The following is a 24,175-nucleotide window of genomic DNA, read 5'->3' on the forward strand; positions in this document are numbered from 1 at the left end:
ATTCTATCAATGAACAGATACAAAACTGTTGGCCCTCAACCTCTGAAAATCTCTCCCCCACTAAAAACAGTCAACAGCTCCCTAATTGTGACGTACCCACCCTCCAGGACATCTCTGCCTGATGAAACTTTGGGTCCCTCCCAGGCACCTGCCTAACAACTCCAATCCTGGCTGACCTACTACTCGCCCTCCACAGCCCAGCAGACACAGCCCCAGCCTGCACCACCCTTGGCCAGACACACAGGAATGTTCAGTATGGCTGACTGGTCCCTCACCTGCTCCAAAGGGAGCCTCATTCTTCATCTGCATCCATCAGCATGCTAGATGAGGATTCTATGGCTCCTACTTACACAAAGAAACCTCTAACACAGGAGTCCTTCTCTGCTCCCCCTTCATAGGCTGTGTGCTACCATGAGGCCAAACACCGTTTTGACACCCTTCCTTGCACAGACCCTCAGAGGATGAGTCTGAGGAGGATTCTCTGTAGAACCCCCCACACTTACCTGATTTTTTGTGCTGCACCTCTTCCCTTTATCATCACAGGTGCACATTCCTCCACCCCACCTTCCTCCACGAGTCAGGCTCAAACAACCCCCAGGGTATTGTACCAAACTGTGGCAAAATCCCATTCCACCCATACTTTTCTGTAAAAAATCCTAGTGTTCATACTCACATTCCTCCTCCTAGTAACCCTCCCAGCTTACTGGGGAGCCGAGAAAGCTTCACACCAGCAAAGCCACTTGTCACAGCCCATCATATTAAACCCAGGTGATGCTTCCTCATCACTGTCCTGTGGTCAGTCCCTGGCAAGCTCGAGGGAGTCAGTACTGCCACCCCTACTCTGCTCTGTACTGTCCTGCCACCCCTTCTGCCACAGGTCAAAATCCCTCTAAGCCTGGTGTACTGGCTCCAGCTGCTTCCATAGCATTTTTACTCCTTCTCTAGACGTAGATTTCAGTGTGTAATTTTCCCCATCTGGTGGTGTTGTGATGAGTGGGCTTGGCAGCACAGGCAGGAGCTGGCAGCATCACCACTAAGCACTGTGGATGTCAGTACTGCAGATGGACAGTCACTCACCCACAGCCAAGTGCCTGGGTAAGAAATCTCTCTTGCTCTCCCAGAGAAACTCCCTGATTGCTATCCTGACTGTCCAGCTTGGGATTTGAAGCCAGGGCAGCATGGTAGCAAGTGACCTTGTAGAGTGAGCATTGACAAACAGCATTGCCTTGTGCAGGCCCTGCACTGATGTACTGTCTGTCAAATCTTCTTAGAAAGAACATCATCCTCAAAAAACACGCAGGCTCCATCTCCACCCATAGGAATCCCCAAACATCCCATTGTTCATGAAGGCACAAATAACTTTGGCGTCATCCTTCCGGACCTGTCTCGCCACAGTGGAGGTAGGAATGTGGATGGTTTGTGATTTCGGCACTAAAAGCTGTGTTGCAAAGAGCTGTATCTGAGTTAACCTGTGTTTATTACTGCTCCAGGTGCTTGTGTTGCCTCCTCTATTTCCTGTTTATTCTGTTACTCTGTTACATAGGATATTTCCTAGGATGCTGCTGCCTGCATGTGTGGCTCTCAAAAAATTAGAATTTTCACTTACAACCCATATTCTTACTGCTCATTTTTAAACCTGTGGTTTCTTTTTGCTTAATACTCTAGTTTTCTCTTTCCTTCCACTGAGAAAGAGCCAGAGGAAGAGGAAATGGGAAATGGCTGTGTCAGAGCTTTAAATTCTCAAAAGTATGTGATATCTGTTCTGAATGTTTTCCTGTGGCTTCCCAGGGACAGGCTTATTTCTGATGGTGGGGAGATATAAGCACTTCCCAGTAGATGTGACGTTTGGCCTGGTTTCCAGTGAAAAGAGCACGTTTATAGTCCTTTTTCTCACCCCCCTTCCCCCAGCGTTTGAACTCCTTGGCCTGGTTCAGGCAGATTTACTCAGGGGCTGAGATCTGAAAGGTATCTAAAATCTGGGGTAAAGCCAAAGGTGAGTGTAAAGGATTTAATACCACAGGCAAGGAGCTGAGTTTGTGGCAGCACTGAATGTCAGAGGAGCCACGCAAGGGCCTTACTTGTGCCAGGCTGCAAATGCTCAGCTGCTTCATGGCCCAGAGCTGCCAGCCTCCTGCTCCTTGCTCCACACCTCAGCACAAGCTCCATGTTCATGAATCCAGGCTGGTTTAGTAAAGCCTCACAGCTCTTACAACCAGATTTACTAACACCCCTTTTTCCCTTCTCTCTGTCCCACTGCTGCCTGTGACTTCAGTGAGTTCCGTAAGTACATCCTGGTGCATGCTTTGTTCTCTCTTCCTTCTCATTTCTCCAGCACTCGTTAATGCAGACGAGTTGAAGTCTCATTGGGTCTGGGGGGATTTTGGGGGCTTGAAAATAATAACCATGTTTTTCTTGTTCACTTAGTGTATGTGTCTGTTTTCATGTAGAAATGGTTGGAGTAGTGCAATACCCTATAATTTTTTAATATTATATTGGTAAGATAATAAATTCCTTTTGAATTGTCTGTTCATCATCCATCCTTTTCAGCAGAGTAAGGGCAGTGGTGATTTCAGGAGGATTAAAGATTCTCCTTGTTAATATGTGAAATCCAGCGCACTCATCAGCAATGAGCCTAATCAGTTGTTAGTGAAAACGAAGTTTCAGCTGACTCTAATCCTCTTGTAACCGAATTTCCCCGTGCAGTTCCAGAAGCTCCTGACCGACCCACGATATCCACGGCCTCGGAATCGTCCGTCTACGTCACGTGGATCCCCCGTGCCAACGGGGGCTCCCCCATCACTGCCTTCAAGGTGGAGTACAAACGTCTGGGTCGCAACAGCGACTGGCTCGTCGCAGCTGGCAACATCTCTCCCTCCAAGCTGTCTGTGGAAGTTAGGAACTTGGAGCCAGGTATCAGAAACGATCTTTCATTACTGCAGCTCTTCGGGTTTTTTTCGTTTTAACTTCTGCTTGGATTACCCCGTTTCTGCTCAATTAGGTTTGTGTTTTGTGTATGGCCTAGGAGCTTGTTACATGAATTCAAGTTGATTTCTGGCTTTCCAAGTGGAAAAAAACCCCACCATAATTTAATACTTGTTCATGTGGAGAGGAGGGTTGTGTATCACTGCTATTTTTAACTTAATTGTCCTTCTAGTGAACACTCATAATGTAGAGAAAAGTGCATTAATGGAAAAATGTCTATCCTGACTTCTTCCAGTGTCTAGCCCTGAAAACTCAGGCAAAAAAGCACAAGAGAAGACAGAGTGGATGGTGATAGGGATCCTTTGAAGCATCTTCTCAGTGCCCACCAGTTTAGGGATTTCGTGGGCTGATGGAGGTATCTCCAGTAGCCTTTGGACTTCCTTGAGTCACTTCTAGAAGCTGTTTATATCTCCACATCAGCCTGTGGCAAGGATTCCTCTCCTTTTCTAACTGGATGCTGTGCAAAGAGTACTTCCTAATCTGTTTAGTCTCTCCTTGAATCCTCTTTCCAGCACTTGTTTTGCTACAAGGGCTTCTTTCTTTTCCCTCTTTCCCTTAAAAGGAGAAATGTACAGGTTCCGAGTGATCGCAGTGAACAACTACGGGGAGAGCCCGCGGAGCGCGGCGTCGCGCCCCTACCAGGTGGCCGGATTCAGCGGCCGCTTCTCCAGCCGGCCCATCGCCGGCCCGCACATCGCCTACACCGAGGCCATCAGCGACACCCAGATCATGCTGAAATGGACGGTGGGTACACTTCTGCCTGCTCTTACCACAGTTTGTACTGCAAAGTCAATGATTAAGAGGTGTTGGAGTGGTGAGCGGGGGTTTTCCTCCCCACGAGACCTGGATGATGACTGTGTTCCCAGGATGGGGCTGAGGCAGTTCGTGTCAGTATGGTAGAACTGGGGGACTTAATGGGACTTGTGCCTCTGGAGCACTTTGCCCCCATTTCCAGACACTTTCCCACTCAGAGGCAGCCCTGTCAGTTGTCTGTTGCCTTTTGCACCATTTCCCAGCTTCCCTCCACCCCGCTCCCCTTCCAGCTCCGCGGGGACCCCGCACCCCCCTCCTCGGGTTACGCCAGATGTGCCCAACTGGCAGCTCCAGTGAGAGGCTGCAGCCGCCCCAGTCCACCTGCTCTGGCACAGACATCTCAGAGGCACCAGTGGGCTTAACTCTGTCCCAAGCCCTGTTCATGCCATGAGTTGTGAGTGAGTTGGCTCCGTTTCCTGCAATTCCTGCTGCTTTTGTCAATCCAGGCTGGGGTGGCTGGGAGAGTGTTTCAAACCCGCCGTCTTCCCTCACATCCAGTGGAGGTTTCATGTTAGAGAAACATTTTCCTTTCCCCTGTTACCTCGTCTATTGTAAACAAGTACTTTAAAGTCCTTATTGAAACCCACAGAAATTCTTTGCTCTTGTTTTGAAATCTAACCCCCTGGTATACTTTGGAGGATTTAATGTGTAGAGTTCCCAGTGTTAGTTTGCTCTGCTAGCTCAGCCTTAAGAGATGTTAAGGATAATAAACTTAAAATAACCTCTGGTTCCTCAGGAGGCTGCATAACTTAAAGATTCTTGAGCTGATTTTTAGAGTGACCTTAACTCTTTCTGAAGAGTTTTATGGTTTTAACTTTTCCATTTCCATTAATCATGTAGATTTTCAGGCTGTGCATGGTCAAACCCTAACTGCGGGTTTGGGAAGTGATACGGGAGGAAAGTGTCAGCCCAAGCTCAGTCTCTTGTACCCATCCTACTCTTTGTCCACTCAGGGGAGTTCAGTCACCTTTGCTTACACAACCTTATTAAAAATACTCATACTTGCAGAGCATGAGGCTACTCAGTGACAACAACTCAGCAGGACTCAGTTAAAACTTTTCTTCTCTCATGCAGTCTCTTAAAATTCTTTTGCAGTACATCACATCGAGCAACAACAACACGCCCATCCAAGGATTTTACATCTATTACCGGCCCACGGACAGCGACAACGACAGCGACTACAAGCGCGACATCGTGGACGGTACGGTGCCGGGCACGCCTGCTGGGAGAAGGGGAAGGACACCCTGTAGCCATGTTGGCTGTGTTTATATGAAATCTAAACTGCTTTTCCCAAGCAGTCTTTATAATATATCTCACAGAAGGAGCTATCTCAACTCCCTAACGGGTTTTGCCCACACGTGAGCTGGTTTCTTCCTTCTGAAGCCTCTTTGACATGGAAGCTTGAGAGCTAAATACTGGGTTTAAGTGTGGCTTGTTATACAGCTGCAAATCCTTAATGAAGGTCTATTTAAACTGGTGTACCTTCGAGTTGTATAAAGAGAAAGCAGTGTAAATGAGGTTTAACCCAGGATAAAAACATCTGGGTTACAGACTGTACTAACAACTAGCTGGCTTTTAAAATTATTTACCCCAGCGTGGACTTTCTAAGCTGGTAGTATCTTGTGTGTAATTGCCCTTCTCTCCTCCTGCCTCTCCTAATCACTTCTCCTGCTATAAGGAAGTTGCTTTTAGCCTCAAGTGCTGTAGCACTCTGCAAATGCAGCTATGTTTGTGCTTCATTTTGCCTTTTAATCAAGTTATTTTTTTCCCCTGTGCATATTAGATCATCATTTTCCTGGAAGAAGTTATTAGATAATGTCTATATTAGTCGAGAAGTGGAAAACCCTTTTAAAAATGTTTTATTTAATGTCCTTATTGCTCGGCCTGAGCAAACGCAGTGATCTCATTCTGGCCCAATGACGTTAATTATTTTTTTCCCCCTCATTTATTCAGTTACAAGAGGAATGGACCTTTATTTTGAAAATTTTCCCCTGCCAGACAATACTGCACATAGTACTTTGATGCATGACATAAGCTTTTGCACACTATAAAGCTATTAAAGATCCAGAGTTTGAGCTCAGAGGCTTTAAAGAACCTTATGCAGGCTTCACCTTCATCTGCAAATGTATTTTAGCCTTTGCTAGACAGAACTTGTGTGTTTATAAATCTTATACACTGAGCAGTTAGTTGTTTAAGTGGGCTCCACTGTGCTGTGAAATTAGCTTGTTTCGGGTTTTTTTCCGAGCGTGTGTGTATTGAACTCTTTGTGGCAGTCTGAAACCATTAGCAGCTGCTCCGCTCTGCCAGAGCCTGCAACAGAAATCACTTGGTGGAAAGATTTAAACTTCAACTTTTCTTTACTGTGCTCCCCTAAATTAGCTTTTCAGGAGGAAAAAAAAAAGAAAAAAAAAAAAAAGAGAGAGAACTATTTTCAATTAAGTTGTGATTGGAAGCACTTGATGTGAAATATGTAGAGGAACATGTGACTTGAGGTATTTTTGCCATAAATCACTTGTTCTTTGCTTTTTTTCCTCTCTGTTACCTTTGAATTAATCTGCTTTATGACAGGGAATTTTATCTTGAAATGACTTCATGAGTTTTGGAAAAAGTGTTGTGATGCCTGTGCTAGCTAAGTGCTTGCCGCAGGCTTTCCTCACCGCTTCCTGTTAAGTCTTGTCTTTCGAGACATTCAAAACTCTGCAGAAACCTTTTTTTTTTTTCTCCTTATAAATGCCGCTGCAGGCAAAATCAGATTTTATTTGAAGGAAAAAACAACAAGCAAAAAGCTCTGATGGCTCCTCGGTATCTCTCAGCAAAAGCAAAAAAATCACCCCTGTCCTGCAAGGATGGTCTGCATTTCTCCGTTTCTGGTCTGAATTTCTCTGTTTCGAGAATCCTGGAGATTGAATTTTAAATGTAAATGCAGTCTGATGTCAGTTGTTTAAATGTTTTCCCTTGCTAATGGTGCACGAAGAGGACAGTTAAAGTGCCTGTACTGATTCCAGTTCCACTAATGGTTTGAAGCGGAAACCTAAAACCTGGTGTAGTAATTACCGAAAGGAATGCTTGGGGGTGGGGGCGCCGGGAAAACCGAGGCTGAATCTTGGGAAAACGTGCGATTTAGGGAAAGGCAGCTCCAGCCTCAGCCAGGGCTTGTCCGCCTTCACTGGGATGTGGGCACGGACCGTGCTGGGCAGCCCCTGGTCCAGAGGGGCCCTGCTGGGGCCGGGCAGGGGGTCTGCACCTGGGCTGGGGTCCCGGAGGAGTTCGAGCAGCATCACGGTGACAGCCCCTGCCCGCCGAGCACGCCCGAGCCCTTTTATTAATGCTTAAATCAGTAGGTGGTAGACAGTTCCTTAGAAACAGTGGAAACAGTTCAAGGTGGTATTTTCCAAGAGGGATTAAGAGCACTCAAACAGTTAATTAAACTCCCTAGAAAAAAAAAAAAAAAGGGTCGCTGTTTAGTAAAATTTGTCACAAGCCCGTGAAAGTAAAAACTGGGAGTGATTTATCCTGAAGTGCTCAGTACTTCAGGAGGGTGTCTAAATGAAAAGCTGGCCAGGGGCCAGAGATGACAAAACCGTCCTGTTAGAGAAGATTGCTTGGCTGGGGCTGGGGCTTGGGCTCTGCAGGGGCAGTGGCACCAGGACAGCCCTGCTGCGTTCCCAGGATGGTTCACAAAATGCACGTTCAATTATTGGGGTTTCGCCCAAACTGAGCAGCCCAGATGTGTCCTTTCCATGTGACACCAATGGCTGCAGCAGTACCTTGCACCTCTAGAAAGTCTGCTCACAACCAAGTTCTTCCTTGTGCCAAGCTCTCTGTGCCAGTTTTCCTTGTTATTTGACCAGTGTACTGTATATAGTCATCATAATCCAGCCTAAACACATCCCTTTGATGGTTCCATGTTCAGGGTGCTCAGGGCTGCTGTTGAACTTAAATGCACATGTGTGGGCACTTGGGTATCTGGGTTTTGAGTTTAGTGAGTTATGGCTTTTGTAGAGAATGACTTTCTTTAAAAGAAAACAGTGAAAAAACCCTCACGTCAATTCATCAAAAGGTCCTTCTAATAATCAATTTCACAAGATAACGCAAGTCTTAGAGAGTCATGGAATAATTTGGGTTGAAAGGGACCTTCAGGGTCGTCTAGTTCCAGTCCTCTGTCCTGAGCAGGGATGCCACTCGTGGACCATGGTTTCAGCTAAGTCCATAAACTGCTACTGAAGATTTTTGTGCTAACAAGACAAGCTGCGGTGCCCCTGCATTTGGTAGAAAAGGTCCCTGCACTGCACTGGACCGTAATTCTGGCTCCTGTGGGTGATTGAACTGCAATTTACTTCTTGTCTCCCCCACAGGTACAAAGCAGTGGCACCTGATAAATCACCTGCAGCCTGAAACTTCTTATGACATTAAGATGCAGTGCTACAACGAGGGGGGGGAGAGTGAGTACAGCAACGTGATGATCTGCGAGACCAAAGGTGAGGCTGCGGGGCTGAGCCGAGGTGGCCTTTGGGACTGGAAAGATCCACTGGGGGAATTTTTGTGCAGCACAAAAGTCAGCTGCGATGATGACCATAATTTTCTGGAATGTTTCGGAGGATTGTTTTGTCTTCCGAAGCTGGGATTGTTTTGAACATATGGAAAGTGATCCCTTGCACTCCTGAGGCTCTCAGCAGAGCTCTGCAGCTTTGCCTGCTCTCAGAGATAGCACTGCTGCCTCTGCTCTGCTGATGGCCTCTCCTTAGGAGACAACCATGCGCCTGAAGATGACAGAATTGATTTGTACATCTGTTTTATGTCTTCAGGGCTCTGTGACACGTTGTATAAGTGCAGACCACGGCAATTGATGGCTGTGTTGGCTGCCTCCATCCCTAATCCTGCATGCCTCTGGCACAAAGTTTGTACTGTTCTCGGGAAGTGTCAGATATGGCAGTCACATTTATTTTGCGAAGAATTCCTGTCTCCTTTAATCTCTAAAACCAAGTAAGGCTGTAAAGGGAAAATGCAGACAGTAAACTTCAAATGCAGTGCTATGAAAAAATGTTTGAGAAAAAAAAAGAAAAAAGCCCTCTGGGAGCGGAAGCATCAAAATTCAGTGAAGTGAGTAGTGAAACCTTTGAAGGAAGGAGTAGGAGCTGCAGGGCCTCAAGGCTGCGCACACAGTTGGTCTCCCTCCTGCAAGGAATATAGCTTTCTTCTCTAATTTTAAAATGGGCAAGATGTAATCTGTCATTCACACTGCCTCTTCCTTAAAATTTATCTCCCCCAGGCTTATAAGGGTGACCCAGCTTATCCAGCATACCTGCATGGAGATGCTTGTCTCTCTCTGACCAGCTTCACTCCTAAGCCAGGCACTTCTTTTAGGGTTTTAGTGTCAAATGAAATAAATCTGAACTGTGGTGTACTGGAAACTAATGTAAATGCAATTCCTGGGTTAAACCAGCATCTCATTTTCAGTGATTTTCTGTACATCTCTTGGTTGATCTTCAACTGTGTGGTTTGGAAAGGGGGTTAGCAGGGTTCACATCAGATAAGAGCAGGTCATCTGGCAGAGCCTGGGCGAGAGAAATGAGTGTTGTGGTTTTTCCTGACCTCAGAAGTGGAAAGATTTGTGCTCTTTCAAGTTGAGAGTTAGAGCAGTTGCAGCCACGGGTACCTCGAGCAGCTCGTTAAAGTTCCAGTGACCTCAAAGAGCGGGTGAGCAGGCGGGATAATCGCCATTTTCCAAGGCAAGCAGTTATTACCCAATAGGAGTTGGCATTCTCATTGCAGGATTTAATGTTGACTTGGAAGCTTTCTTTGCGAGGCATCAGGACTCAGGCTTGGCAGTAATTATTTTCATTTCATGACGAAAAAAACACATTTAGAAAATGCATTTAGTGGATGTACACATGCTTGTCTCTACTCACCCAGTGAAACGCACGCCGGGAGCGTCGGAATATCCAGTGAGAGACCTGAGCACGCCGCCCAGCCCCCCCGAGCGGGCCGGGGGCAGCGGGGCTGTGGCTGCCAGCGGCCCCGTGCGCAGCAGTGACATGCTGTACCTGATCGTGGGCTGCGTCCTGGGCGTCATGGTCCTCATCCTCATCGTCTTCATCGCCATGTGCCTCTGGAAGAACCGGCAGCAGAACGCCATGCAGAGTGAGTGGGGTTGGTTTCATGAGGAAAATATTACCAGGGTAAAATCAGGAATGTCCATGCTGCATTTTATGGATGGGAAGCAGTTTCCTCTTAGGAGCCGGCTTGCATTTCTGTAGAGACTTGTACTGCCAGGTGTTCCTTAGGTGCAGACTTGGGTTTTAAGAGCAGCAACGTCTCCATTTCTTCACACTGGTGCTCCCTGTCCTGCTGCATCCCTGGAGGACTGTGATGCAGTTTCACCCAGAGAATGGTGTGGGAAAGTTTCTGCACTTTGTGTTTAAGCCCCTGCATAGGTCTCTGACGATTGCAGAGGCGGAATGTGTGTAATCGTAATCACTTGTTAAAATTGTGGAGAGTTAAACCCTGGATCTCTCCCTTTCTTGAGTGCATTTGGAAAGAAAGAGAACTTGCAGCTCTAGGACAAGTCCCTTGTTACCTCTTGGTCCCTGCACAATGAGGTGGCATTCAATGGCCAAGTCTTCCAGAGAGGTGTTAATGAGGAAAATCTGTTCATTAGCGAGCAGGAGCTTTGCAAGGTGCTCTGCACCCACCAACAGCCCAGAGCCAGCAGAATCTCTGCACGGGCCTTTTCTGCTCCTTGTGCATAAATCAGCCTTGCTCTTGCCATGGCCTGTGGTTATTTTTAAATACTCTTACTCTCCTCCAGAGAGAAATGTAGGAGATAATGAAGATAGTGTCTTCAGCTGCAGCCCAGAAAGATCTTCTGGAAGCAGCTTATAGCAGATACAGCAGAAAGCGCTGTTGGTGATACAAAAGGCCTGGTTTTAGGATGCTCTTGTAGTGATTGACATCAGCCAGACCAACATTTCTGCCCTGCTCTCCAGGATGTGGCTGTTTTCCATGTCTACATGCGTATGCTAAGCAGTTGGATATCAGAGTTAGTTCACAAAAGCTGGAGAAAGAAAAAATAAGTTTCGTTATTTTTTAGGGTTGCTCATTTATCAGTAGAAGTGCTTTCAATAACAATGTCTTTTGCAGAATACGACCCTCCAGGCTACCTCTACCAAGGGGCAGACATCAACGGGCAGATGATTGAGTACACGACCTTGCCCGGGACGAGCCGAGTCAATGGCAGCATCCACGGGAACTTCCTCAGCAACGGCCTCAGCAACGGCTGTCCCCACCTCCACCACAAAGTTGCCAACGGTGTCAATGGGATCATGAGTGGAGGAGGAGCAGGACTGTACCCAGGGCACACCAACTCCCTGCCCAGAACACACATGGACTATGAACATCCCCATCACCTTGTGAATGTAAGGTCCTGCACTGGGTGGGAGGCTCAGCCCAGACCGTGGGGTTCATTCAGGGGCTGTGGAAGCGGGCTTAATTTGGGTGGGGGAATACTCATCCATTGATAACAGCCAGTTCCACTGAATTCCTTATCCCAGAGGAAGCAACTGGGCTGATATTTGTGATACAAACATCATGGTTTTCATTTGAGAATATCAGATGACAGCAAGAATTCCACTTACTCTGGGAAATCTGCCTCTACCCTCCTCCTAACAGCATGTAAGCTCTGAGAATGCCTCAGTGCTGGGCTGAGATACTTTACTTGTACATATGGTATTTCTCAATCTCCAAGTTAAATACATTTAATTATAGCTGCTTATTCTGCAGCTTTATGGATCACCCGTTTTTCCCCCACCTGTTTCAGATCTGTAACTCTGAGCAATGCTATTAATTATGGCAAAGCACGAATGGCGCAGGAGGTTCCATGGAATGAAGTGCCCCATACAACTTGAACTGCAGCAGAGCAATAACGCTGCTTTTTTTTCTTTTTCTCTTTTTTTTTTTTCAGTCCCCTGTTTGTGACTGTTGAGACAGGCTGGTTTTTTGTTTTGAAATTGAAAATGAAATTAAAAACTAATTTCAGTCTGCGATCCAGCCTTTGTATGCCGTGGAAAAATACTTCATTTGCTGAAACGTGTCCTGTTTCCAAGAGAGAATAATGATTTCATTATTGTCTATGGAAACAGATGGCTTGCATTCAAACTTACTAAACTTACTCAAAACTGTGAACATTGCCCAGGAAAACTGAAAGAAAAAGTTCAAAAGTCTGAATAACCCATGCTGTTTCTGGAGAAAAAAAAACGGGCCTATTGTTTGTGTTGGTAATTGAGCACAAGCACTTCATTTTATTGAACAACAAATTAGCACTTGCACAGTAGTTGCCACTTCAGTTCCCTCCAGTCTGAGCCCAGACCAGTCAGTTCTTCACCCCATTCTGCCCTTGGCCTACCCATGGAGCAAGAAGTGCCCACTTTTGGTTGTTTTCAAGAGCAACCAAGGCCCAAACTAGGTTTTTTGACCTGTCCAACTTCCCAGTGGGTGAAACTCTCAAAAAATCTCAGAGCCCTCAGGGAGGGAACATTTGCAGTGCTCAGAAGCTTTCCTGGGAGGAAGTCTGGGAGTTTGCATTATGTTTTGTTCCTCCCATTTTTATTTTTTGGTGGGGGAAAAAAGGAAATATGTTTGTGGTGACACAGGTCTTGGTGCCTGGAGCTCCTCTGTGCCTTGAGGTGTCCACCCAACGCTGCTGTCTTGCTGGGAACAGGTGATGGGGTTGAGCTTTTCTTTCCCCACTCCCTGTTGTAGAAAGTTTGAGTCACAGGATCTCTGCCCATGGAGAAGGGCTGGGACTGGCACGTGGGCGAGGCTAGCAGAGGAACAGGATGTTCTGATCCTCGTTAGGTTGCTCTTTATTGTTTCAATGATTGGGTTAAATGAGGAAGGGAGAAACTGGCCAGGATGGCAATCAAGACTAATTAGGCATTTCCTCAGTGCTCCCTACCCCTCAAAAACTTCAGGATAAGCTCTGTTTTTGCAAAAATCGGGATTGCTAGAAGTTGCCTACCACTTGAGCTGCCAAAAGCCAGGTGAGCTTTCCCAGCCTGGCTCCCTCCTGGAGCCCAGTGCAGGAGCCTGGCTCTGCAGCCCCCTTGGAGTGGCTCCCACATCACTGTCTGCCTGGTCCCTAACAATGAGGTATGTGTTAATCTGGGCATTTCAACTGGCTTGTAATGGCCCCGTTAGCCAAAACCAACAACACAAAATCCCTCTCACCCGGAGTCATTGCTGGCTGAGGAATTACCCCATCTGTACAAATACCAAACGGTTCAAAAATCAGTGTAGTGAAGTAAACTGATCTAATCGGAGTAATTACAGGAAAGTGGGATGGGTTTGTGTGTGACATCAGCCCTGCAAATTTAATCCTCTGTCTCCCTAAACAAGCCTTGCGTGCTAATGAACAGCAATTCGCTTTCGTGTCTGTCATCAGCGTTAAAAATAAATATATTTACAGTGTGTTTATTAAATTAAACCTCAGCATATTAAGCTGAAAACAGACCAGGGAAATGACCACATACTTGTCTAAGCTGCAGTTATTTACTTTTCCCTGACACACACACTGGCAAAGCCCTCCCCTGGCCTTTGGACAATCGCTCAGTGTTGCTGTGCCACGTACAGCCCGGAGCAGGGCATCGATAACGTGCTCAGAGTGGGGAAACTGAGTCAGAGAGCTCTTGGCTGTCCCAACAGTGATTTGATTTCTGGTTATTAATTACTAATCCTTCCTGCTGCAGGGTGGTGGGATGTACACGGCAGTGCCACAGGCTGACCCCTCGGAGTGCATCAACTGCCGGAATTGTCGGAACAATAACAGGTGAGAAATGACAATAACAGGTGAGAAATGACAGTTACAGGTGAGAAATGACAATAACAGGTGAGAACTTACAGTTACAGGTGAGAACTTACAGGTGAGAAATGACACTAACAGGTAAGAAATGACCTGCCCAGAGAACAGCCCTCTGTGTGCTGGGGTGGAGCTGGGCTGACAAAAGATGAGAGCTGAAGTCCTGGCTAGCAAGAGGAGCTCCATGGATGACCTGGAGAGCAGTTGAGGATTTTCCATAGATAGAATAAAACAAGTTGTTAAAATTCCAGATCTCACTTTGCTCAATTTGCTCCTCTGATGCTCTCTAGGAAGTGAGGCAGGTTGGGCGCTGGATTTTTTAAAAAAATCTGTATTTCCTGTGTTTTTCTTCAGTTCTGAGATAACAAAATCATTCCATATGGAGCTTGTCAAATGGGATTTAATTGGTCTTCTATATTTTACACTTCCTGACATTCCCTTAAGAACACTAACCAACTCACTCCTTTGCCTTCACAATGCTGTTCTTTGTAAAACATGGGATTTGAAGTTCTTGAGGCCTTCAGGAGGAGATGACCAGCCATTGTCAGAGTGGGATACATTTTTTTCAAGGGAAAAAGGATTCTTGTGTAGAATAAGGGAAAATCTGTCTTCTGTATTGTAGCTAGGAGTTGGAAATCTAATAAAAATTACTGAGTTTTCACTTTTGGAATTATTATCCTCCTTGGGCTTCTGACTCAATCTCTGGTTATTTTAATGATTAGAAATAGGACTGAAAGTCAGACAAGCTGGGCTGCTCTGACTGGTAAGTTCTGGGCTTTTTTTTCAATCATACTTTGATTTTTCAGTATTGTTAAAATCCTCATCTGCCTTTAGGTATGCATCTGGCTAAGCTGAGTTGAAATTAATCATTGAATCATTGAATATTCTAAGTTGGGCCCACAAGCATCATCAAGTCCACCCCTTGTTGAACAATAAAGCTGTTGTTGAAGGCAGAAAACACATTCACTTTATTTTCATAGTTTTACTTTTTAAAATACCGCTTATAATGAGCCTTGAATCCTTCTTTTTTCCATAAATACGTGCACGACGGTGTAATGCTGACGAGCTGCTGCTCGCAGGTGGAGCTGGCGTGCCTTGCCTGGCCCAGTGTCCCTGGCAGGTCTCAGGAAAGCCCAGTACGTTCCCTCACACACCAATTTGTCACAATCAATGCTGTGATTTCCAGCAGGCAGTGCAGCAGCTCTCTCCAGGACGTCTGACACTCCTGGTAATTTAGAGCACGCCATATGTGTTACGCTGTAATTAAGAGCTTGCTTCCAGTGTTGAACACATTTAGGTTTTTATTTGCTCTTTTTTTTTTTTTTTTCCCTAAGAAAGTGAGGGAAAGAGTTCCATCCTCTGCAACTGCACTGCTCCTCCCAGGCGGGTCATCAGCAGGGCCTGAACTTTGAGTTTTCACAGCCCCATTCTATATTTGACTGCTTGATAGAGAAACAAGTTGTCCCTTACAGCTGCCTTGCCCCGGAGGGGATCATTAACCTCGGTTTGGCAGAGAGCTGCACAGCAGGGACCACTCTGTTCCTGTCCTGCCGCTGGGGGAATGGGAAGAGGACATGGGAGAGGGGAATGGAGGGGACCAGAGCGTGCCTCAGCTTTACACCGGGGAGCTGGGTGTATGCCCAGGGGGAGGAGGAGGAGGAGGAGGAGAAAGGCCTCTTGGGTTAGGGCAGTCAGCTCAGTAGGTTTTGGCAAGTGGGAATTTGAGGTTGGAGTGTTTTCCCCATTTTGTTCAACCTCACTGCACAGGTGAGGGCTGTCCCCCTGAGCTGCCTGTCCTCATCCCAGCCTGGAATCATGTGCTGAATTCAGGCAGCTCCCCCGTGGCAGCAGGGGAAGGGGGGTTCAGGTGGACACACCTGGCAGGGTGTGCCAGATCAGGAGCGTGGCCTTGGTGCCATGAACTCCTCACCAGCCCATTTCCACCAAATGCCTGGAGCTGTTGCTGATTTGGGGTGAATGCAGCAGTTTTGTGAATTGTGACCACGTGCAAATGAATCCTAAAGGTTCAGCATTATTTCATAGCTGTTTTCAGCAGCAGCCATCTCAGAGCAGGTTTTATTATTACTGCAGTGCTGGGCTGACGATACAGCCTATGCCCTGTGCTTGTGCCTGGTATGGTGGGAATGAGCCTGAGCCCAAAGAGCATCACCCACTGGAATTAAAGAGTTTTTGGGGCATGTGGTTCTGTTGAGCTGACAGAGAATCTCCTGAAAAACCCGACACAACCACCCGCCCTGCTCTTGCTTTGCAGGCGGCAGCTTCCTGCACTCGGAAACGTCGAACCACATTTTGAGTTGGAGCCCCCTCATTCTTCAGCCTCTTTCCAAGGACTGTAAGGAAAAACCAGGATGGAGTTCATCTGGAGCCACCCTAAATGGTTCTGGGGACCTTTGTCAGCTCCAGCTGCAGGAAACCTGAGGCAGTGACCATTGTCCCCACTCAACGCCAGGAACTGCACCGCAGCACCGCTGAAAGGGAGTCACGGGGGGATGTTAATTATAACAGAGAGAGTCACTATTTATTTTTTGTAGTAGTGTCATATGAATGTATCTTGGTTTCAAAATGGTTGCCTTTTTATATTATTTATGCCTTGAAATCCCTTTTTTTGTTGTTTTTTTTTTTCTTCCCCCACACACCACAAAACTAGCCTGGTTATGTGTATAAAAAAGAATTGTAATAATATAAAGAATGAGGATGGGAAATGTGGAGTGTGTGTCCATGGCAATTTACCAGTGGGACAAGAGCTTCTGAGGAGCCCAAGAGAGGGAGTTAAGCAGGTCTGAAATGACCAACAGCTGCCACCTCCCTGGCAGCTCAGTGACATGGCACTTGAACCCTCCTTTCCATGAACACCTCCTGGCCTCTCTTGGTTTCTCTGGGAAGATCCCAGTGAGGAAATAAGATCAGTAAGGGAAATGAGCCTTGGTTGAGTCTGTTCTGTGCAGCTTGAAGCAGAACTTGAGTCAGTGACTGTGTCTTTAGGTGCTCAATAACCCTTCTGCACAAGTACAGGTGGAAATCAGCCTGTCTCACTTTCCCACTCACAGAAGACAAAATCCAGTTCAACTCTTGGTTTGGGGGATTACTTTCAGCTTGGATAGCTCTGAAATGCAACCAGTCATGGTGAAACAGCTCCCAGCAGCCCTTGGCACTGTCAGGAACCTGCCCATCCTGGACACAGCACGATGGAGGTGCTGCAGCCTTAACTGCAGGGCTTGGGTGGGTGTTTTAATTTTTCCTTTCCAAATTTAATCCCAGTAAATAAACCAAATCAGTGCTTGCAAAGCGCTCCCTCCTCCCACACGAGTCACAGTGCAAAGCCCCAGAAATGAATCAAAATTTACAGTGCTGGCCACCCCGAGGTGACACCTGCAGCCCAGAGCAGCGTGTCCCTGGCCAGTCTGGAAGGGAGGGAGCCATGTCAGCCTGGCTGCAGCTGCTCCAAAGCCCTGGGGAGCTCAGGGCTACTGGTGCAGCTTTGCCAGCCACAGGGTTTGGGGAGTGATGTCTGTGTGAGGAGGGAGCCTTTGAGATCTGCTTGGGTAGCAGCAGCTCCATGGGCTGCTCCAAGTGTTGGAATGGGTTTTTATGTTTCACAGAAACCCAGCACAGTTTGATTTGGGAGAGACCTTAAAGCTCATCCCATTCCACCCCTGCTGTGCAGGGACACCTTCCACTATCCCAGGCTGCTCCAAGTCCCATTCAACCTGGCCTTGGGCACTTCAAGACTGGGGCAGCCACAGCTTCTCTGGGTACCCTGTGCCAGGGCCTCACCACCCTCACAGGGAAGAATTTCTTCCCAATATCCCATCTAAACCTGCTGTCTGGCTGTATGAAACCATTCTCCCTTGTCCTGTAACTGTGCTTGTATAAGAAATCATCTCCCTCCTGCTTCAGGTAATTGAAGGCCACAATGAGCTCTCCCCAAAGCCTTCTCTATTGCATTATTTGTGGTTATATTTATTCTTTTGCCTTTTTTTTAGGGTTGTGCATCCTCCCAGCTAGAGCTGCTTTATTCCAAAGTTCTTTGCACACCATAGACTTCACACCTGTGGGCTTTGGCTGCCACGTACCCCAGAGCCACCACAGATCTCCCTCCTCCCTTTTTGTTTATCTTGTCCTCACAGCCTGAATTTTCCTTTTGCAGGATCTGCTGCAAGGTTTTCCTCTTTTCCAACAGAGATTGGCCCAAGTTGTTGAGATTTAACTGTGGCTGCTTAGTTTTCCCTAAACACTGAAATTTAACCATGGTTTTAAACAACCTTGCTTAAATCTCCCCTGTATTGTGGGTGTGTCAGATAAAGACGCTCTGTTTTCCAGAGAAGCTGTAATATCCCTTTGGAATGTTATGTGTTTGGAAGTGATGGTTTTGCAGGGGGTTTGGGTAGGGTTTGTATTTCTGGGGGTGGTTTGATAGAGGGATCAGTGCTGCTTTATGGCTGATGTGGAGATTGATACTCTGTGGGCACTGATCAAGGTTGGTTCATGTGGCTTGATACTTCCCAATGGGTTGTTATTAACCAAATACAGGAGAAAATGATCCAAGGTGCCCTTGTCTCCACACACAGCAGAAGATGAGGACTCAGGAAAGCTGGGAACTGCCTGACACTTTCCTTGGCCCTGCTTCCCTTCATGCTTGCACCAATGCAGGGAAAAACCATCTCCAGTCACTATTTTTAACCTCCTGCGGTTTGGCCTGAAACTGGGCAGTCTGGGGGTGAAGATGAGGCCCCTTCCCACAAAAAGCTTTGTGGCTGTTTTTGTACCACAGACACCACAGCAGAGTCCTCAAGCATCATCCCCAGTCAGTGCCAGCCCCGGGGCTGAGAGCAGCGCTTCGGCCCTCGGGCTTTTTTCCTGCCATCGGTGAGAAACTATTTATTGTAGCCTAAATATTTATTTTAGCTCCAGCAGTAACTGCAGGCCCGGGGCTGAGCCGGAGGGGCTTTCTCCGGGTGCTGCGTTTGGAGCAGCCCGCCGCGGCACAGGTGGGTGCTGCCGTCCCGCGGTGTGGGAGAGAGGAGAGGGAAATACGGAGCAGAAGTGGTCACGGTGTCGCTGTCACGGTGATGGTGACATCAACTGGCTCATCGCTGGTGCCTGGTGCTGCCGAGAGCGGCTCTGCAAGGGGTGGAGGAGCCCGGGTGCCACGGCTGGGCGCTGGGTCAGGGGCTCTGCCCTCAGCCCGCCCGGTACCTGCTGCCGTGCCCGGGGCAGACGGCTCTCCCTGCGCTGGTGCTGCTTCGGCACCTGCTGCCGTGCCGGGGGCACACGAGTCTCCCTGGGCTGGCCCTGCTTCCTCGTCCCTCCCTGCGGCTGCTTCAGCATCCTCCGCTGTGCCCACGGGCTCCTGTGCGCCAGGACCGGCCCTGGGGGACACGGGGGGCTCGCTGGTGCCGGGGGCGGCGGCGGGGGGCAGAGGGGTCTGGGCACTCACGTGCGGAACAGCAGGTCGTGCAGCCCTGGGGAGACAGATGGGTGAGGTGGGGGGGTCGGGGTCGAGCTGTGGCCCCCGAGGAGCCCCCGCGGCCCCGGCACTCACGCGGGAGGGTCTCCCGGTGGCGGGCGATGCAGTGCACGGCCAGCAGCGATGCTGCGGTGGCCACCAGCATCCCCGCCACCGCCGCCCCCGTCACCGCCGGGTAGGCCTCGAAGGGAGGCTCGGCTGGAAGAGAGCAGAGGGAACATGGCAGGCAGCAGGGACGGGCAGAGCCCAGAAAGGCCCGGGAAGGTGCGAGCCCGTGCCTGAAACCTGCTGACGGCTGCTCACACTCGGCTCCGCAGGATGGACACGCTGCCCTTCTCCACTCAACCCTCGCTCTGCCCCCGCGGAGCAGCCCCTGCCCCTTCACCTGGCGTCTGCACCTCGGAGGGGTGCCCGGCCGTGCGGTGGTTGACGGCCAGGACGCGGAAAGCATAGAGCACCGCGGGGTCCAGCCCCCCCAGGCGCCGGTCGCGGGAGTGCGGCTCGATGTCGCCGGCGGCTGTTTCCCAGGGGCTGGGGGTCTCCCGGAGGGGCTTCTTGGTTTGGCGCCGCTGCACCACGAAGCCGGTGAGGTTGCCGGCGCCCTGCGTCCGCCACTCCAGCCGCACCTCGGTGCGCGCCCGCGTGTACCGCAGCTTACTGATGGTGACGTTGGGCGGGGCTGGGTACCCTGCGGCGAGATGGCACCCGCCAGGAGGGGATCGATGCCCCCAGCCCACCCTTGATGCCCCCAGCCCACCTTTGCCCTTCCCAGGACTCACGGTCCACGCGGAGGCGGACGGGGAGGCTGGCGGTGCCCACGGCATTGGTGGCGGTGCAGCGGTAGATCCCACTGTCCCCCGGCCACTCGGCATCCCGGACCGTGAGGTTGACCCACGCTTCTCCCTGCTCCAGCTGGTACTTGGCCAGCCCCGGTGTCACCTCCCGCTCCTTTGGGTCGTACCAAGCTACTGTGGCACCGAGACTGGCACTGCTGCCACGCTGCCGGCACGCCAGCTGTGCCTCGCCGCCCTCCAGCACCGCCACTTCGCTCTCCGCCTGCAGCTCGGGGGCCTCTGCTCGGCGAGAAGGGGGGACGCTATGGGCCGGGACTGCCACCCCGCCGTGGCACGGTGGGGACGCCGGGGACGGGTCCGGCTTACCCAGCCGCAGGCGGCACTCGGCGGCAGCGGCCCGCAGCGGGTGCGCGGCCACGCAGACGAACTCCCGGCCCGCCAGGCTGCCGTCGGTGCTCAGCACCAGCACGGCGCTGGAGGCCGCGGGGTCGCCCAAGGTGCGGCCCGCACTGTCCCGCCAGCGCAGGGTGACGGGCGGCGTGCCCCCCTCCCAGCGGCACCGCAGCATCACGTACTCGTCACCCTTGGTGGCCGCCGCCGCGCAGCTGGGGCTGCCGGACGGGACCCCTGCGGGACGGAGCGGTGTCGGAGTGGGGCACTGCCACGCTGTGCCAAAGCACCCCCAAAAAGGAGACACACACTCCCCCCACCCCAGGGCGAGGGGGGTTCGGCAATCCCGGCCGTGCCACAGCGTCCCCCGTTTTGGAGCAAGCTGGAGGTGCTGAAGGTCCCAGGAAAGGCAGCAGCACCCTGGAGTGCCCATCCCATGGTTTGGCCACGGCACGAGGTCATTGCAGCTCTGCTGTGACACCAGGGGGTCACAAAGGGGGCTGGGGGCAGATGGGCCCATTGTCACTCACACAGGGTGGTCCCACATGCAGCCCCCAGTGGCAGCGCGGGGTGAGAGGCCAGGCAGGAGAAGGAGCTGCCGTTCCTGGTGGCTGCCCCTGACTGGATCCTGGTGGCCATGGAAAAACTGGTCCCCATCAACCCCTCTTCCTCCTCCTCCTCCTCTTCCTGGGGGCCCACCCAGCGCAGCCGGGCCAAGGGGAAGCCCCCCAGCCAGCGGCACCGCAGGGCCACATCCCGCTGATCATCGGAGGCCAGGGCAGAGCAGCTGGGGCTCCCTGCTGGTGGATCTGCAGGACACCATCGGCACTGGGGGAGAGCTTGGATTTCCCCCAGCCCCTCCTCAGATTGCCCCTCCCACCCACATCCTCACCAGGGAGCTGCTCTGGTCCGTCTCACCCTGTGGGGACCCTCGGCCCCCCCGCGGGGTTACTTACAGTAGACAGTGAGGACGATGGTGGCCTGGGTGCGCGTCTGCAGGTGGCTGTTCTCGGCCAGGCAGGTGTATGTGCCCGCCTGGGCACGGGCGATGGCAGTGATGACGTAGGTCTGGCCAATGTGCACCTGGGAGCCATTGTGCAGCCAGACATAGCGGCTGGGGGGGTTGGAGGGAGCCAGGCAGCTCAGCACCACGTCCTCCTGCTCGCCCGCCGAGAAGCCCCCCTGCTCGGGGGAGAAGGGCTCCACACGGATGGCCGGCTCGTCAGGGCCATCTGCGGGGACACGGGGCCCTTCAGGCAGGGACAGCCCACAGAGGGGACACAGCCCTCCCTGGGGATTCCTCCCACTGGTGGGATGTCCTTAGAAAGGGTGCACCATGAGGGCTGTGAGCACACCATGACACACAGTGGCCATGGATGCATCGAGGTGGCAGCGCACACAGTGGCCATGGCGGCTAGAGAGGCATTATGCTGGTGGTATAGTATATAATAACATATGGGGTGTATGATGGCCATGAATACATCAAAGCAACAAGAAGCCATACCGTGGTGGCCACAGAGACATAGTGGTGGCCACAGAGGCATCACGGTGGCAGGATACGTGATGTCCATGGATGTTCCATGATAGCTATGGACATACCATGGTGGCAGGGTGCTCAGTGGCCATGGACAAACCACAGAGCATTGTGGTGGCCAGAGATGCCATGGATGGCATCAGCCCTGAAGATGCCCCCCCAGCTGCTGACTGAGGGCCCCCGGCGGTGGGTGGCACCCAGGGCACTCACAGACGATGTCCAGGTAGACGGGGTCGCTGGTGCGGTTGTTGACCTCGTTGTGCACGGTGCAGAGGTACCAGCCCGTGTGGCTGCGGTTGGCAGGTGTCAGCTGCAGCTCTGCCCTGGAGCCCCCCAGCCCCGCAGGGGTCACTGAGGGACCGCCCCGGGGCTCCTGGTGCTGCCAGGAGAAGCTCAGCGGCTCTGTCCCCTCCCGCACGGTGCACGTCAGGGCCACCGCTGCCCCCTCCGCTGCCGCCGCCGCCGTCGGCCGCACGAAGGGCTTGGAGACAGGCACTGGGGGCACCGAGTGTGAGCAGCCCCCACAGACATCAAAACGCCCCAGGACAGACGGACTGTTTGGGCAGTGAATGCCATAGCAGCCAGTAGAATGGCCAGTGAGGACGCTGCAGGCTAGTGAGGGGAGCCCTGGCTGTGGGCATGGCCACTTGCTGGGGTAGCTACTGGGACCAGTCTGGGGGGCGGGGGGATGCTTGGGTGGCCAGGGCAAGGAAATGAGGGTGGCTTAGTGGGCTGCTGTGTTGCCTTTTAGGGGGCTACACTGATTGGAGGCCAGGGAGGTTTGCTGGCTGATGGTGTCTTGTGCTGGCTAGTGGAGCTCGGGCTTGGATGATGAGTGCCGTGTTGGCTTGTGTTGAGCTACCTTGGCTGATGGGATGCTATATTGGCTAGCAGTGTGTTATGGTGGCTAGTAGGATGCTTTGCTGGCTAGTGTAGGACTATGTTGGCAAGTAGGGTACTCTGCTAACTAGTGGGGTGCTTGGTTGGTGAATGGGGTACTACAGTTGCTAGTGAACCACCATGCTGGCTAGTGGGACTCTGCGTTGGCTAGTGGGGCACTTCGCTGCCTTGCACTACATTTTATTGACTTGTGGAGCCCTTTGTTGGCTAGGGGGGTGTTTTGTTGGCAAGTGGATGGCTCTGTTGTCTGCTGGGCAAGGGTCTGGACTTGACCATGATGTAGGAGAGGGTGATGCTGACTACTTCTGGCCAGCAGGTCCCCCCGGTTTGGACACAGTCAGGGACTTACCCAGGACACGCAGGAGAACGGCGGCATAGCCCACACGGAGCCGGCCCCGCTCTGGGAAGAGCCCCTGGCAGAGGAAGCGGCCCTGGGCGGCCACCCGCAGCTCGCGCAGCTCCAGCGTCCCGTTGCGCAGCGTCACCCGGCCCAGCATCCCCGTGCCAGGGGCCATGGCCACCTCCCTGCCCGAGCCCACGGCCACAGCCCTGGGGAGCCCCTCTCCCTGTGGCGTGAAGCTCCAGAAGACCACGGCCGGCGGGACTGCGGCCGGTGGCCCACAGCTCAGCTCCACCGCCCGGCCTCGCACGCCCGTCGCCCGCCATTCCTCGTAGGCCGCCTCGCCGGCCGCCAGCGGCTGCCCTGCCCGGGCAGCGCGGCCGTCAGGCCTCTGCTCGCCCCCCACCCGGGAACCGCGGGGACAGGGCGGTGCTCACCCCCCGCCAGCGCCGGCAGCAGCACCAGGATCCAGGGTCCCCTCCAAGGCGGCGGCGGCGGTGCCCGGCCTCGCTCCATGGCGCCATGTCCAGCACCGGCACGCCGAAGCAGGGCTGCGCTCTCCAGCTCGACCTGCTCTCCGGTTACTCCCAGGTAATTAAGCCCAGCCCTGATTAACTGTTAATTATTTATCAACCTGCCAGCACAGGGGGAACCCGACGCCACTGCTGCCAGGCCCCCTGCAATCTCAGGGCTGAGGAGCGGCGCACTTGCTCTGGGAATGGGAGCATCCCTGCGTTCCCCCCACGTGAGAATTTAATCCCTGAGGGTTCCCTCCTTCACACACAATATTTTTTTGGCTAAAGGAGGGGAAAATAAACTGCCACTCCCCTGTGATCAAAGCTGGGGGGTTCGGAGCTGGGGAAGCCAGGCAAAGAGCAAGGTTTGATATTTCATCTCCCACTGTCTGCAACGCCCCAGACCATCAAACATTCATAGGGGTGGCTGTGCCGTAACGCAATGCCAAGGGGCTGGAGCAAGCCAGGGGGGATTTGGGGGTGCACATGGTGAGGGGGATCAGGGAACACCCAGTAAAGCCTGGAAAACTACCTTCCATCTCCCATCTCCCTCAATGATCCTTGAA

General features: G+C 51.5%; 2 protein-coding genes across 2 annotated transcripts in view; one reads left to right on the forward strand and one right to left on the reverse strand.

The window, feature by feature from the left end:
* The window catches only part of CDON (cell adhesion associated, oncogene regulated), a 50,560-nt gene extending 36,615 nt beyond the window's left edge, over positions 1-13,945 (forward strand). The window contains exons 14-22 of the mRNA XM_041480554.1: positions 1,272-1,400; positions 2,704-2,910; positions 3,545-3,726; positions 4,891-4,996; positions 8,151-8,273; positions 9,709-9,936; positions 10,936-11,210; positions 13,539-13,618; positions 13,939-13,945. Coding sequence (XP_041336488.1) covers positions 1,272-1,400; positions 2,704-2,910; positions 3,545-3,726; positions 4,891-4,996; positions 8,151-8,273; positions 9,709-9,936; positions 10,936-11,210; positions 13,539-13,618; positions 13,939-13,945 — 1,337 coding nt within the window. The remainder of the gene's footprint in view (positions 1-1,271; positions 1,401-2,703; positions 2,911-3,544; positions 3,727-4,890; positions 4,997-8,150; positions 8,274-9,708; positions 9,937-10,935; positions 11,211-13,538; positions 13,619-13,938) is intronic.
* Positions 13,946-19,102: 5,157 nt separating this feature from the next.
* Positions 19,103-23,610, reverse strand: VSIG10L2 (V-set and immunoglobulin domain containing 10 like 2). Its single transcript, XM_041480555.1, has 9 exons — positions 23,532-23,610; positions 23,104-23,457; positions 22,065-22,349; positions 21,277-21,552; positions 20,851-21,129; positions 19,916-20,557; positions 19,522-19,824; positions 19,212-19,334; positions 19,103-19,131 (listed from the first exon to the last, which is right to left on the reverse strand). Exons 1-9 carry the CDS (start codon positions 23,608-23,610, stop codon positions 19,103-19,105), a joined length of 2,370 nt encoding a protein of 789 aa, XP_041336489.1.
* Between the last annotated feature and the right edge of the window lie 565 nt (positions 23,611-24,175).

This window comes from Pyrgilauda ruficollis, unplaced genomic scaffold, assembly GCF_017590135.1.
Source record: "Pyrgilauda ruficollis isolate IOZ18807 unplaced genomic scaffold, ASM1759013v1 scaffold52, whole genome shotgun sequence".
Classification (NCBI taxonomy): Eukaryota; Metazoa; Chordata; class Aves; order Passeriformes; family Passeridae; genus Pyrgilauda; species Pyrgilauda ruficollis.